Below are 15769 nucleotides of genomic sequence, written 5' to 3'. Positions count from 1 at the left end.
AAATAATACAGAAAAACAACAAATCAGTGTTATACTGGGATGCAAGAAGATGAGCAAACACTTGTTGTGGAGAGAATGCCTTCCTAAAAAGTCCAGGAGTGAGCCATATGCATACCATCTGCAAGAGACCTCATAATATTTATGAAAGGTATAGTATTTTTAAGTATTGATCAAAGCATTTAACATTTTGCATTAGGTCAAAGCATGTTACTTGAACACTCTGTTCCCTACTTATTTTTCAGGTATTCCAAAGCATGAAATAGTTTAGACTTCAAAAGTCTGGACCTCATAATTGTTTGCAGGTAATACAAACTATGTAGTATTCCAATATCGTATTGTTTTGTAGTCTGGCTGATAACCTACCAAATTGCATTTTCTTTTTTGGGTTATTTTATTCGATTTGTGCTTTCCAAGGCAAATTTAGAGCATGTAGTTTGCAGCTGCTGGACTGTGTTCAGGGTTCTGCCAGTACAAAGTCCAGAAGCTTGACATATTTCTTGTCTCTTCTCCTTTGTTTCATAACTTCCTCTTTCCTCCACAAGTGAACATGAACCTGTCTAATATTTCATAGAGGTGGTATAGGAAGATGGGAAGGACAATTTTAGCTAAAAAAAAGGAATTTTGCCTGCATTGTTCGAAGAAAGGTCAAAAGATTCTGACCAGCTACAGTTACGTGAAGATGTATCAAGCCAAGAAAACATCTATTTTGAACCACTAAATTTTTAAAACTGTGACACAGTGATTGTCCCAGGTGTGGGATTCACCTCCAGACTACCAGATCGGCCTGTGAGCTAAGTGTTGAAACTGTCGTCGAGTTGATAGATGTCTAGTCAATACAGGCAGTGGAGCCCGGTGAGATCTTTAGTTGACTGCTTTGTCTTTAGATGCCCACTTTGTGATTACTTCAATAGCTTCTAAACATCATTAATTAAATTAATTGACTAAGTGTTCAATGAAGTTGTCCACATATGGACATTCAGTAACATATGAGATGTCAGAGGATGTCCAAGACATCCTCTTGAGGATGACTGGTAATAGATAAATTTGTGCAGGGGACCCATACCCTGCTGAAGCAGCAGCTGGAAGCAAGACAAAATACTCCAAGGCATGGCAGGTGGAACTGGCCACCTCTGTGCAACCAATTTAATTGAGTCCTACATCTCCACTGGTTATGAAGGAAGCTTGGACACATGGCTCACATGTAGGCACTGAAGTGAACACATAAGAATAGGTGTCTACAATAAGAAATCAAATCCTATTTTAGATTTTAAAATAGACAGCTTTGCAATTCTGAAAACTTCATGGCACTCGCCTTCTTTTTCAAAAGTCCCCGAAGATCTGCAACTCTAGGTGTCTAAATGCTGAAAAATATCCAGATCCTGAGTCAAAAGGATAACAAAGTGTGGCTTTGACTAAGAGTTAATACAAGGAAGATTAAGGCACTGATTCCCATCAAGTGGAAAATGCCGGGAGAGAGACTGTCAAAAGTAGCAACGGACTTTTCAGCACAGCATTTTTTTTCTCTGAAAATACAAAAAGTTTCTTTGCAGTTACTGGATAAAAATTTCTGATCTCTGTGCTCTACAGCTGGCATTTCATTATTTCTCTGTTGACTTCAGTAGGAGCTGCAGGCTTCCAGAGTTACTGAAAATGAGGCAATGGATATAAATTCTAAGTATGGATTTAGGAATCAAACTTAGGAAGAAATCATAGACAATCCCAACAGTCTTTCCATAGGTCTTCCCTTTATGTATGACCATTCTGTATAGTATATGGCTAAGTATATTTTATTATACCATTAATAATCAAATAAGCCATCCTGTTCATTAGCCAAGTAAAGAATTTATTGTTTGAGCATTTAATGTTCTCTTTTATTATGGACACTAAGAGTTTATGTAACTTGGTATTCAAGTAACCTGTGTACAAGGACATGAAAAGTTTATGTGCAAGTCACTTTTTGATGTCAAGAAAATAATTCCTAACTGTTAAAAGCAGACTACAGTAATTTATGTTTACAGGAAAAAAAGATGTTACCCTCTTTGTCACAGCAAGAAGCCTCTATACAGAAGTTAGACCCCAGAACTTTCCATTGTCTCTGCTGGGAAAAACTGGATTGTCATTTTAATGGAGTTAAGTAGGATCTATTTTTAGGAAACAATTTTTATCTGTTTTTTTTACAAGAAAATTGCACAGGTATTCAAATGATATCTCTGTTGTCTTCTGACAGTGTTATGTAGTATCATCCTCCATAATATAATGCTTAAAATCCATTGGCATTAAAATGTTCATGATTTGGCTAAGATGAGCTGTGTTTTATAAGACATACAGTAATTTTCTTAAATGGCATGATGCTTCAGTTCACTGTAGTGTAATCTAATGCCCTCTGTAACGAGTGTAGCACAATGTATTTTTCTAGCATGCTAGTATGATTGGCAGTGATGACACTTTTTTTGTTCCAGATCTCGCTTTGGATCCTTACTCCTATCATTTATGTGTTTAAATCCAAAAGAAGGTGACATAGCGGAGAAGAGTGAAAACCAAAGTCATAGTGGGGAAAGAATGTGCCTGGGATGCCTTTTGCCATCAAGCATGATTATCCCATGGTGTCAAGGATAGCATTTATCCAAGCCTTACAGTCGACTGGCAAATAGAGTGGTCACTCCAATAGCATGTAGTTTTTTTCATGTTTTCAAGAAAAATGGAGATTCAGTTTATTAAAAAGTATGAAACATTACCAGCTGGGTCTTGTGTGAGTTTCTCTGAATGACTGTGTAGCACAAAATGAGCAATAAGCCATGCACTGCATAAACTTAAAATTCCAGCATTCCTGGAAGGTTAAAATATTTTTCCAAAGTTGGCCAAAGTGCCATTTCTAAGCCATCAGAGGAGTTGTCAGCTCTCTTTCAATGGAAACTTCTCTTTTCCTTAAGCAAATCTGTTTCATTGTAGCCAGCAAAATAAAGATACACATGCTCTGTTTAACTGTAGCACGCTTACTAACCAACCATCTGAATGAAACACTCGTTTCTGCCAAAGTAGTGTAAAATATGTTTGCCAAAATTCAGGAAAAGCAAAAGGAAACAAATGAGCAAACAAGTGAAAAAAACAACACAACAAAATGCTGCAAGTTCAATGCATTCCCAGAGAGCAGACATTTCATGTTACAGGATATCAGCAATGTGCAGGTTTTCATTTCAGACCACATATGGTCCCAGTTATGTAGAACAACACTCAAAGATGTGCTCTAAGTCTTGAGTGTGTACATAAATATTTTGCCACATACAGCCCTGAAAGGGAGCTGCCCTAAAATGACAGCTGTACTTGTACTATTCCCTTCTTTGTTGCTGAGAAGCTGATTTTACTGATGATTTGCTTGACCCTTTTCACACTTAGTGAAGTCTTGAGGGACCATAAATTCTACAAGAAACTGAAAAAACTTCAAAGATGAGCCTTGATAAGGCACGGAGAAAGTTCATCAGGTGACCGGTTATGTTGCAGTGGGGACTATTGCCTTGGAAATACCATGTTTTCATGGAAAGTCCATTGCTGTTCTATTGTTATTGTTTGTTATGCTGTGCACTTGCTTCCCAGAAGGCCAAGCGGACTTATCTGAACATGCTACCTCAGAAAATATCATTTATACTGAAAACTCTGTATCATCATTATATTTCTTTGTAGGGCCTGTACTAGACAACGCATGCTGAGTGGATCCTTTGAGGGGCAGCCTGCAAAGGAAAGGTCAATACTTAGTGTCCAGCATCATATACGACAAGAACGCAGGTAAACACAGACAGAAAAGATGGTTTAAAAATATTCTTAAAATAAAGGTGATGCAAAGAATTACATTTGAGCAATACCTAACGTGTGAAAAACTGAAATGACTTACTTGTACAAAGAACTGAATTCTACATTCTTCATTGTAACCATAATGAAATTCATTGTACTGTATAAATGGAAAAAATGCCTTTTTATTTCAAATGTCATTTCCTTCGCCAACTACAAAGCTATCAATTTAAAGATCAGAAGGAAAGAAATTGGCTTATGGTAGACCGGATTGAAAACAATTGAAGAACTTATAAGCTTCTGATGTTAGTGAGAGAAAAATGATAAGAATTTGAGATATTGGGTGGCTGGAGAGCAGTGCTTTATAATGGCCATCCTATAAAGGTCAAAATTTCATCTTGAGATGTATCGTTAAATTGATTATGATTGTTTCAGGTCACTGAGACATGGTTCCAACAGCCAGCGAATCAGTAGAGGAAAATCTCTTGAAACGTTGACTCAAGATGTAAGTCCTCATAGAAATGATTGTTTCAATTTGAGAATATAAGAAATATGTACTATATAATAAATGCTTGTGTAAGACTAATGTCTGTCTATGATCTTGTCTACAATTTGTCTTTTGAAAGGAAATAATAAAACAAATACTGTAATTGCATTAGAATTATTCTCCAAACAATTGACAGGGTTATTTCAGTGATAGACTTACTGGCTTTGAAACGCTTGCTGAAATAGATTCACTGAAGTTGTAGACACTACATTAGGAACACACAATTGCTACCCAGGACATCTTAAAAATCCTTACTCTGGAATTACAGAAATCACTCAGGCTGGCAAAACAGCACTTCAAAATTTCTGATGGAAGTTTAACAATATTTTTCAAACACAAGAACTGTCAGACGAAAGGACAAAGACTAAAAGGGAGAATAGTAATCACAGATTTCACTGTGATATAGTTTCATGCAGTTAAGTGCATTTTCACTTCTGCAAATTCATGATATTTTGTGGATTTCTGTGACTATGAAAATTCAGGGGGCGATATTAGTCCCTATGTTTCCAAACTATTATAGTCATTTTCTAGATGTGCTTCATACTTAAAAACAACTGCATAAGAAGTAATTAATGAATTATTCTGCATGGTGGTAGGAAGAAACTGTAGGTTACTAATCTTTTAAACAAAATGTGGCTTCGCTTGTGTCCAATAGTAAGGGTAACACCCAGCATTTCCCCTCCAGGCATGCTCCAAAGACTCACTTAACTCTGAATAGTAATACTGACTGTACCCTCCACTGGATGAGCTCAGGCAACCGTCCTCCCTCCCTCTCCCCTCTCTCTGCGCTCTGTACTCACTAACTGTATGTTCTGCACAACTTGCTGCCTGGCAGCACATGCAGCAGGCTTGAGAAGCTGAAAGGGTGTCTAAAGCCTTTTCTTTCCCAGTCTTTGCCCTTAGTAACTTTGATGGTATTCATTCCAGTTCAGAGAGATCTGCTGAGCTTACAAGACCTTTCTTTTAAAGTTAAAAGTTGCATTAGATGGGACTTCACGCATGAAATTAAAACTGAAATTAACCTTGATGAAAATAAGCAGCCTTGTGCTGTAGATAGAAAATACTGTACAATATGCTTGACTGAGTTGATGTGCAGTGCATTTGGAAATAAAGATTTTTCATTTGAATCTTTCTATGTAAAATACCGTATCTTGCTTTCATCTGAAACATTAAAAAACAACAACCCACAGACCTCATTTAAAAGGAATCATTTTGCTTCTAGCACTCCAACACAGTGAGATACAGAAATGCACAGAGAGAAGACAGTGAGATAAAGATGATCCAAGAAAAAAAAGAACAAGCTGAAATGAAAAGGTATTTAAAAATCAAAAGTCTGAGTGCACACTTTTCTGTATTAAGTATTCTCTGTATGAAGTAAAAAGTATTGAGAGTCATGATGAAAAAAGAACGAAGTATAAGGGATATTTTTGCCAGGTATAATGCATATCACTTAATAATTTACGTTCTATCTTTCAAAAGGAAAGTCCAGGAAGAGGAGCTGCGAGAGAATCATCCATATTTTGATAAACCACTTTTCATAGTTGGTCGTGAGCACCGATTCAGGAATTTCTGCCGAGTGGTGGTACGAGCTCGCTTTAATGCGTAAGTTTATTCCGTATCAACAATTGGTTCCAACAAGTGTTTACTTTCATGTCCTCAGAAATCTAGGTCTAACTTTTATTTTGAAAGGAAAACTGCATATAATGTGGTCACCACACAAGCTGGCAATCAGTTGCCTATGGTATAGCCTTGCTGTTGGAAGAAAGGAAGCAGTAAAATGCTGTGTAAGGGCAGACATGTTTGAGCAGTCTGTGATGCTGAGATGGGACAAGGCTGTGGGGAAACTGCAGGTGTGAACTGAGAGGAAAGGGTAATCTTTTATACGCCCATTTTTAGACCTTGGGAAATCAGCTTGCTATTCCCTTCCTATTCCTCATCATAAGGCAGGAAGTCTTTATACACCAACAGTTACTCAAAGAATAGAAAAAGGTGAAGAGAAATGAATCTCACCTATGCTCACCCGAAGACTGTTTAGCCCGTAATTAGAGACCCAGAATGGGATGGGGAGGTGTTCAGCTGTGGCAGATAAAAGGACAAAAGCTGAGACTAGGTGAAAACCAGGAAGACTCTAACTAAACTGTAGGCATATGCAAGTGTGGCAGATAGAGATCTATGTACAAGCAGCTTGATATAAAATCATCTTACAGCTCTTCTTTTAAACCTCTGTCTATGGCTGGCACCCTAATTTTGGAGGATTAGTGCATGTCACCTTGCAAACAGACAGCGTAAGACAGAAGATAGCTCAAGGCTATGAGCTTGGCACTTGGAAGGCCTGGTTTCAGCACCTGCTTTACTGTTGATTTTCTCTGTGCCCTTCAACAAATTACTTCTAGGCAGAACAGGAAGGTTAGATACTCAGTTTTACAATACCCATATTTAAGTGTTCTGCCACCTCTGCAGAAGCACGACCTTGAGTTAGGTGCCTACTTTTCTATGCAACTGTAACTTGATTGGAGTTTGCTGGTCCATGAAGCAGTTGCAGATTAAAACAGCAGAACAAAACACACAAACATGCATTCCAGTCCACTTGTCAAATACATGTCAGTGCCTCCTAGCATTGTGGAGTGCTCGAGGGTAACAGGGTATTATCAACAGTTTAATTAAAATGTTCGCAATTATAAGAGTGAACTGATTTTGTTAAACAGTCATTTTTTCATTTATTTAAATCCTACCTACTTTATTCATTGTCCCACCCTGCTTGCCAAGTAAGGTAGTCTAGATATCTTTCTCAAACCGGTAGGATACATATTTTCTTCTAGTAAAAAAGGCTGAGGAATGCCAATGTATACAATGTGGGGAAGAGGTGTGAGCTTAAGAAGACGCAAAAGTCAGTGGGTTCAGTGGGAAAGCACCAAAACCAGTATATTCTGTATACTGACTGGTGTAAGTGGGTGAACCTGGCCTGTGGAAGATGCCTCTTGTTCTCCTTGTGTGCATCTTGGGTTCTTGTAACTCATAACCATGAAATCTCTTCTGGTGGTAATGCCTCAAGTCAGGTCAGTCCATTTTTCACTTCAAGCTTAGCGAGGAAGTGATGGCAATTTCACATCCCAGTGGCTAGAGCCCTCACATGGAATATAGGATACCTCAGTGCAGATCCTGTCTTGGCATGATTTGCTACAAGGATTTGAAAGACAAGTGAAAAATGCCCCTAACCAGTGGGGCAGGGGAGGCTTCTTGGACAGGATTCTTGTAGCTTCTCCTGCTGAAGCCATTCAGCTTTGTATAAAAAGGCTAAATAATTGCTGGAGCAAGAACTTAACTCGTGCCACCTAGATATGTGCTTATTACTCACTCTCTCTGGCTGCCTAATGGGTGTTTGGATATGGTAGGTGAAGCACAGCAATTTCATAGGAGAATTCAGATATGGAGAATCTAGAAACATTCATCAGAAAATTATTGAAGTAATAAAAGAAATAGGGCTTGTGGAAAGATTTTTTTGTGTCAACTGAGGATATGGTCCAAGAGGTTTTGAAGTAAAAGGAAAGAACTCCTGAGGAAGCACTTTGGAGCATAATATTCAGGAGCAGGTTATCCTCCCCATCCCCAAGCAAAACAGAAAATTAAGTCCTTGCTTACAAAAGCAAGACCCAAAAACCTAGCAGTTTAAAGAACCGTTAGAGGAATTACAGATAGGCCATGAATTAAAGTGACACTAGCTGTGTTGATAATAAGACTAAAATTGCATAGAATGAAATGAAACTTATACAGATATTTAAAATTAAGCCAAGATAAAATGTAGCCTTGATTTTGGATATAAATTACTTTGAGGTGATGGATGCATGGTATAATTATAATGCTGACTAAAATAAAATGTAAATGACTGTATCTTTTCTTCTTTTTATAGTTCTAAAACAGATCCTGTTACTGGAGCTGTGAAAAATACCAAATACCATCAGCTTTAGTAAGCACTGCAAAAGTAACTTTGCTTGGTCGAATAAGCCTGCAGTATAAGTGTGTGAGCACACACATGCATGTATGTGTGTATGTGTGCATGCACATGTGTATTTCTCTTTTTTCCCCCAAAAGGTTTCTGTTTCCATGGAGTTTTCTGGGGAGGAGGATGAATAGGCAGAAGATTTTTTTATCAGACTTTTCTTCTTCACTTGCATGTAACTTCCCTTGTTTTACTGCTCATTTCTGAAATATTTAAATCTTTGACACTCCTCAGCTTAATTTATTTTTCATAGGAAAGCACTTAACTGTGGTGTAGACACAATACAAGTGACATAGCACTTTTGGCATTTCTGTAATGGTTATCCTTATGTATTGTTCACAGTGACTTGCTGGGTTTGGTTACGTACCTGGACTGGGTCATGATCATTGTTACTATATGCTCCTGCATTTCCATGATGTTCGAATCCCCCTTTAGAAGAGTTATGCATGCTCCAACACTCCAGGTACTGTCACTGAATCATTTTACATTTAATGAAGCACAGTCACCTTGTTTTTCTCCACTGCCTATTCCTAAATTATGACTGTTCTCTGCTTTGATTTTCAGATTGCTGAATATGTTTTTGTAATATTCATGAGCATTGAGCTTAATCTGAAGATTATGGCAGATGGCTTGTTTTTTACGCCAACAGCTGTCATTAGGGACTTCGGAGGAGTTATGGACATATTTATATATCTTGTAAGTTTTTATATTTATGGGAGATTTCTGTAGCGTCCCTCATTTCGATATCTTTGGATATAGAAATGTTTGGTAATGTTAAAAAGTTTGGCTCTACACCCTGGTGCAAATGCAGTAGTGTAATTTGTGTTCAAACACTACTGTTTTCATGTGCAGTCCTGTTAGTTATGTGTACAAATACTTGTTTAGACATCTAAAAATACAGTGACATGTGATAAGCACCTGGCAGTTTAGCGTAGGGCCATTGTGTGACCCCTTTTAATTATCTATTTGTTGATATGCTTTAAGTATCAGACCTGATTTCATTCCAAAGCTCGAGATCTCTGACCTTGCTTCAGCATTTTTATGCAAGAGAATCTTTATTTTATCTATTTCTTAGCCATTCATTGCTTCCTCCTCTCTCGATAGTTCTCCTGCTTTATAGAAGGTGTTTCAAAAGCCTCTAGCATTTCACAGAAGGGCATATCCTTGTTGCTGGTGTTGCTATAGCAGAAAGAAAGCAAAGCAGCATCTTTCTATATTCCATATCAGTGGTGGTTCTCAGGAAAAAATTGTTCTACTGTTTTCTTTGTCCCCTGGAAATATCTTCCATTCCATTCAAATCCAAGAGAAGGGGGTCCATTTCCCCTTCATGTATGACAATAAACACCACAGAATGTGTCAAAACCAGTACTCGGTATAATACAGTATGAAATATTTTCTAACTGAAGAAATTACTAAGCGAAATGGCTTTGATGGGTTTAGATTAAATCTTTCAGAGATTAATCCACCAGACAGATGTGCTGCATAAAATTTGTCACGATCAATTTGTATCAAAGATTCCATTGTTAGCATAAATAAAAATATGCATACTTATACAAAACTCCTACTGTAGTATGCATAATCAGTATGTGCATTAGTTTCTTGAAATCCCTCTGAATCCCTTTGCTTCTCTGAAGGAAAATTTAGGTGGTGTAGCTTGGATATTCCAAATGTGCCTGTGGTGGTCTTAAAAGAATATGAAAGAAAGTCAGAAGCACTGGCAAATCTTTTTGTTTTGGTGGCGTACCTGTCTTTTAACACTGTTGTTTTTAACAAATTATATTATGTTTTAAATCATATTGGCGGTATCAGCTTGATCCTCCATTTTTTGTGCACTCTCACCTCTGTCCCCCTGTAATTACATTGGCTTTATAAATACGTTTTAAAAAGTAAGAAGTAATTAACAGACTTTATAATAAATAACCATCTGTCAGAGATTGTTCAAGCTACAAGACCCAACTATGCTGCTTGAAAACACTTTCAAATGCATAGTATTTGTGTGGTAAAACCACGCAGTGACAAAACTACTTATGCCTGTAACAAAGTGTTAGGAAAAACTGGCGAGGAAACTGTTAACAGACTTTCCAGGTGAGGATATCTCAGTTTCAGGATAGAATCTGTTTGAAATGAGAAGGGGGGGAAGAGATGATGCTGCCCTCTCCAAGAAGATAGTTCGTGTCCCTGCTTTGAATCAGCCAATTTGATTCCTTCTTTTGGAACTGTTCCATCTGCTGAAACGAATAAAATAATAGATTTTGAGTCAAAGGGGAAGACAGAGGCTGAAGGTGATGCCCATTAGGTAGGACAGTCAGCCAGGGCACAGTAGATCCAAGTCCTTTTTCTAAATTGGGCTTTTTTTGCCTTAATCTTCCCTTTATTTTTAAGGAAGAGAAGTGTTTGTTTATTGATCTTCTGTGCTGTGTCTATGTCAAGTAAGGTGGTGTAAACCTAATCCTTCTTTGCCTTTTTCTGCTCTGTCCCCTCAAGGTAAGTTTGATATTCCTGTGCTGGATGCCTCAGAACGTCCCTGCCAAATCGGGAGCTCAGCTCTTAATGGTACTCCGCTGCCTCCGACCTCTTCGAATTTTCAAACTGGTCCCTCAGATGAGGAAAGTGGTGCGAGAGCTGTTTAGTGGCTTTAAGGAAATCTTTTTGGTATGTGCCAATTATTTTGTTCTTGTTGTTAAAAAGAAGATATGGAGGAGTAATAAGATACTGTTTTGCTCTAAGGTTTGTTTTCTAATCTTCTCTCCATTGTTTGTTTACTTTTCATTGTAGCTATCGCTGCAGATGACCACAGAACAGGTTAAAAATTAGGAATATAAGTAACTCATTTACTTTTATACTGAATAAAGCTGCTGTAATAATTCTTTTATAAATTATATTATTCATTCCATATATATACATAATTACATAGGAGGACTACTGAAATAAAATCTACCTCTATTCACATTTCTAGTTGGAGAAGGAAGATGAGAAGTAGGGTATGGCAGCTCTGCAAGAATAAAAGTAAACCTGGTTTCCAAGCTGAAGGTCTCTACCTCCCAAGTTTTTTGAGAGGCAACCAGCGACAATGCGGTTGTTCATCACAGATCTGGATCTCATTGTTATGTCATTGTTGTTATTATTGTGATCATGATTATGCAGTTGTAGTAGTAGTAGTAGTAGTTAGTAGTAGTAGTAGTAGCAGCAGCAGCAGTGGCAATAGTAATAGTAATAAATAGTACTAGTACTAGTACTAGTACTAGTAATAGTAATGGAGTCTGTGATTGCTTGATCAGAACCTAATCTATTATCTGGGGACCCAACTTTCCCTAAGTGATATGTGCCACCCTAAACAACAGACATTTTATTCCTGAACAGAATTCTGTATTAAGTCACGTTGTTATAAAAAGCTAAGCTACAAAACATTTGCAGACAGTAGTAGAACAAGGACAAAAAGTATAAAGCTAGTTAGCATTTTATAGCTACTGTATCTTATTAAAGATATTTACATCATAATTTACTCATGCATATCCTTATTGTAGCTATCCTGGATTTAAATATCTAACAATGGCTTACTCAGATTAATTAGTAAAGCCTGATTCAGCAAACAGAAACAGCACATCTTTAAGTACTTGAAGAGTTCTCTTTAAAGTGGATGGCAGTTCTTATGTATGCAGAATTTAGCAAGGTTGTATGCTGAGTGCAAAAAAGCTTTGATCCTTATCTGCAATTCTTAGATGCTATGTTAATAATAATAATGTTAATAATAACACAGCACCTGGTTACTGGATTAGAATCTAAAGGAACATGTTGGTCATGAAAGCCTTATCTCCAGGTGTATGCAACAAAACAATCGTCCCTGCAGTTCATGGAAGGATCTGACCCCTTTTCTCAAGTCTGCAGGAGGAGAGCTTGACAAGTCTAACTTCATCTTTACAGGTTTCTATCCTTTTGCTGACATTAATGCTCGTTTTCGCAAGCTTTGGAGTGCAGCTGTTTGCTGGAAAACTGGCTAAATGCAATGATCCGCACATCATCTCTAGGGTAAGAACTGCTTTCCTGCTTCAAAATAATAGTATGCTGTGCCATTTCTGCCTGCTGGGGAAAGCAAGTGGCCCCAGAGCTATCAAGCAAGTGGCAATCATCAGAGCTATCAACTGAGAGATGGAGATCTTGGGCACTCTCTTGTTCAGAAGCAGGATGATGGAGGTGATGAAGGAGTGAGTGAATGAGGGCAAGGCTGGGTTTTCATGTAAAAAAAGTAAAGCAAGTCCAGATGTTGGGGACTATCTAAACAAGCTGTCAAATTCATGCCATATTATCTGCAAAGGACTGGGTGTCAGATGGAATTAACCATGGAAAATGACACCTTTGCATTCATAGGTCAGCAGCTAAAAACGAGGTTAGGCTGCTAGAGATCAAAAGCACTGGGAGTGTTATGTAGGTTACATGAAGAAAGTTAGCTGTATGTCTTACTGTGTTTGGAGAAATATCATCAGCTAAAGAGAGCAATGGTCTTTAGGAAAGAGGTGAACAGCTAGACAGGCTTGCAAAATGAAAAGCACTCTCAGTCCTGGAAGAAGGGTTTTTTGAATTCTTCCTAAAATGCATTTTTCCTTTGGGTAAAGGTCCATGACTATTAATCCCAGACTTGTAAATAACCCCTCATTCGTGTTTACATTGCTTCCCCATCATAGCAAGTGTGCTGTCTATACTGGCATTTTGGCATCTCTCACAGGCCATTATTTAATCTCAGGCTGTGATTTATTTCACCATAGGAAGATTGTCATGGCATCTTCAGAATAAATGTAAGTGTTTCCAAAAATCTCAACTTAAAGCTAAGACCTGGAGAGAAAAAGCCTGGATTTTGGGTGCCACGAGTCTGGTGAGTTGCTACATAATGGCTTATCTTTCAGCTTTTGATGTAGACTATGGCTTAAATCTCACAGCGTTAAACTCCTGATGGAGGGTTTTTATTGTAAGTCAGATGATATTAAGGGTAAAAATTGTGGTATATTTAGTCAAAAGCCAGATATATGAAACTTTTCCAGTCTTAACCTGCTGTTGTATTCGTAAAGCGAAATGGAAAAAAATACCCATAGGTACTGAACCCAGATAGGAATTAGATGTGATTATTATTACAGTGGCAGTTATTGGCTTGAACCAAGATTATCACTTAATTGTGCATTACTACTATTATGAAGACATACTGAGAGCCATACCTCAACAACAGAACCTAAATCAGCCTGCCTACAGCTACCCACAAAAAAACAATGAGCAAGCCTAAAAACAGCCTTTCTCCTCTGTGGCCATTAACCATGCAGCTAGCAACTTCTTTCTGTTTCCCATGCAGGGAATCCTTGTGGTCTATCTGGTGCAGTAATGCCATAAAAGTCATTTAAGAGCTAATATTATGTTTATGGTTAGTATTCTGGTAAAGTCCATTTAATATTTCCCAACACGTGAACAGGCAAAAAAACCTCTTTTTAATTGTTTAGACTTTTAAGTTCGTTGGCATTTTGCAAAATCAGCTAAACAGCCACAATTATTTTAATTGACTATGTGCATGGATAAAGAATGTACCAGCAGTGGTAGATTCAGAGCCATCCTACACTAATGAAATAATATGCTGTGATTTGAACAGTCAGTGAAACTCTGACATCTGCAGAAGTCTTTGTTTCTGTATGCTTCAGACAAATTCTTCCTTGACTAAGCAAATTCAGTCCTCTTCAGCTTGATTCAGAAATAAGCAAAAACTATCTCAATCAGCATAACTGTAAACTTTGGGGAATGTTTTGTTATTGCAGAAAAATATTTTGCTGCAAGGACATTTATACCACCTGTTGGCTGTGTCAGGCCAGATTTTCAAAAGCCGGATGTCAGTATAAGGACCACATTTAAAAGAAATATCTACATCAGAGAGCTCTCTTTTTCATTCAATGGCTGGATTTTCAGAAGCACCAAACACTTAACAATTCTTCTGGAATACAACTATTTACCTTATCAATTCTTGAACATTAATTGGGCTCCTTGGATTATCTATCTGAGATTGTAGAGGCAGAGCAATGTGCTAACCTAGCCCGAAGCGGGTACTTTTAATGTTCATCCTCTTGAATCTCAACTAATACAAAAGGTCAGAGTATATGATACAGGAAAGCCAAGAAGAGGTGATGTCCTCTCAGTAAGTTTTGCTTTAGACCATCAGTTCACAATAATAATGAAATAAGGAGCAACATTTTCTAAACGATCTCGCTGACTTTGGAGACCGAATCATTTATATGGGTTTGAGACTGGTCTCTTTCAGGTAAATTTTAGAATCTGGCCAATGCCATCAGATCCATTTTTTGATGAATACTATATTTCACTAATTTCATTGACAAAAACACTAAAATGCAGCAACATGTTATAAGCTTTATTCCTGTGAATCAGATTCTGATTAACAAAATGAAACATGCATAGGGATCAAAAAAACTGTGCTGTGCATATTTATTACTGTTGCTATTGTTTTGTTGTTCAAAGGCTTTCACGCCAGCTTTGCAAGGTATTTAAATGTTAGTTAGACTATGAAGAATCAAGGTAACAAATAGAAAGAACGATTTTATTGCTGAAGTTACACCTATTTGTGTACTGCATTTCAGGGCAAATCCTCGGAATTTTAATTTTGACAACGTGGGGAACGCAATGCTTGCACTATTCGAAGTTCTTTCATTAAAAGGCTGGGTGGAAGTCCGAGATGTTATTATTCATCGCGTTGGGCCGGTAAGGAAACACATCAGAGTCTTTGAATTCTACAACACATACTTTGATTTGTTTTAACGTTTAATCTTATTTTTGTCTATTCAGATCCATGGAATCTACATTCATGTTTTTGTATTCCTTGGCTGCATGATTGGACTGACCCTTTTCGTTGGAGTTGTCATCGCTAATTTCAATGAAAACAAGGTACTGGGTGAGGTGGTTTATTGTGTGTAGAACTGACTGTAAGAAACCTGAAACTGATATGACACTATCTATGTTACCTGGTAAGACTGCCTTTAAGACTGACTTACCAATCTTACATTCTGCAAGCCTGCAAGTATGACTTCAGACACACCGGATCTATATTTGCTACAAAACTCAAGCCTAGGGTGATAGCAATCCATCACACACTCTTTCAAAGCTGTCTAAGTTTATTTACAATGCAGCCATGTTGCCATATGGAGACTGAACCTAAAGCACAATGTGTTTACAGATGCTCCAGATTCTGCTGTTTTAGTCTGATGTAGGCATACATGTGGTGGCAGGTAAAAAGACATGTTACACTTGTACATGTTACAACTAAGGGGTCCCGTTAGAGCCCTGCAATTGCAGTATTTCAGATCCAAAGTAAAGCTGCATGGCTTTTTCCTGGCAAACAGCAGACTACATTGTAAAATTAATTGTCCATCACTCAAACAAAAAGGTATCTAGAGTTCTAGGAA

At 37.7% G+C, this 15769-nt stretch overlaps 1 protein-coding gene across 2 annotated transcripts in view; it reads left to right on the top strand.

The window, feature by feature from the left end:
- Positions 1-15769, top strand: part of NALCN (sodium leak channel, non-selective) — a gene marked incomplete at both ends in the record, with an annotated part of 233725 nt that overhangs the window by 195830 nt on the left and 22126 nt on the right. For both annotated transcript variants that reach the window (XM_082304488.1, XM_082304487.1), the window contains 12 exons: positions 3679-3780; positions 4219-4288; positions 5553-5644; positions 5810-5932; positions 8238-8294; positions 8670-8790; positions 8892-9023; positions 10812-10979; positions 12249-12353; positions 13088-13194; positions 14948-15068; positions 15153-15251. In XM_082304488.1, coding sequence (XP_082160614.1) covers positions 3679-3780; positions 4219-4288; positions 5553-5644; positions 5810-5932; positions 8238-8294; positions 8670-8790; positions 8892-9023; positions 10812-10979; positions 12249-12353; positions 13088-13194; positions 14948-15068; positions 15153-15251 — 1297 coding nt within the window. The remainder of the gene's footprint in view (positions 1-3678; positions 3781-4218; positions 4289-5552; positions 5645-5809; positions 5933-8237; positions 8295-8669; positions 8791-8891; positions 9024-10811; positions 10980-12248; positions 12354-13087; positions 13195-14947; positions 15069-15152; positions 15252-15769) is intronic.

This window comes from Platalea leucorodia, assembly GCF_965183815.1.
Source record: "Platalea leucorodia genome assembly, chromosome: 2".
Taxonomy (NCBI): domain Eukaryota; kingdom Metazoa; phylum Chordata; class Aves; order Pelecaniformes; family Threskiornithidae; genus Platalea; species Platalea leucorodia.
Note: the sequence above shows the minus strand (reverse complement) of the source record. Positions and strands in the feature narration are given on the sequence as shown.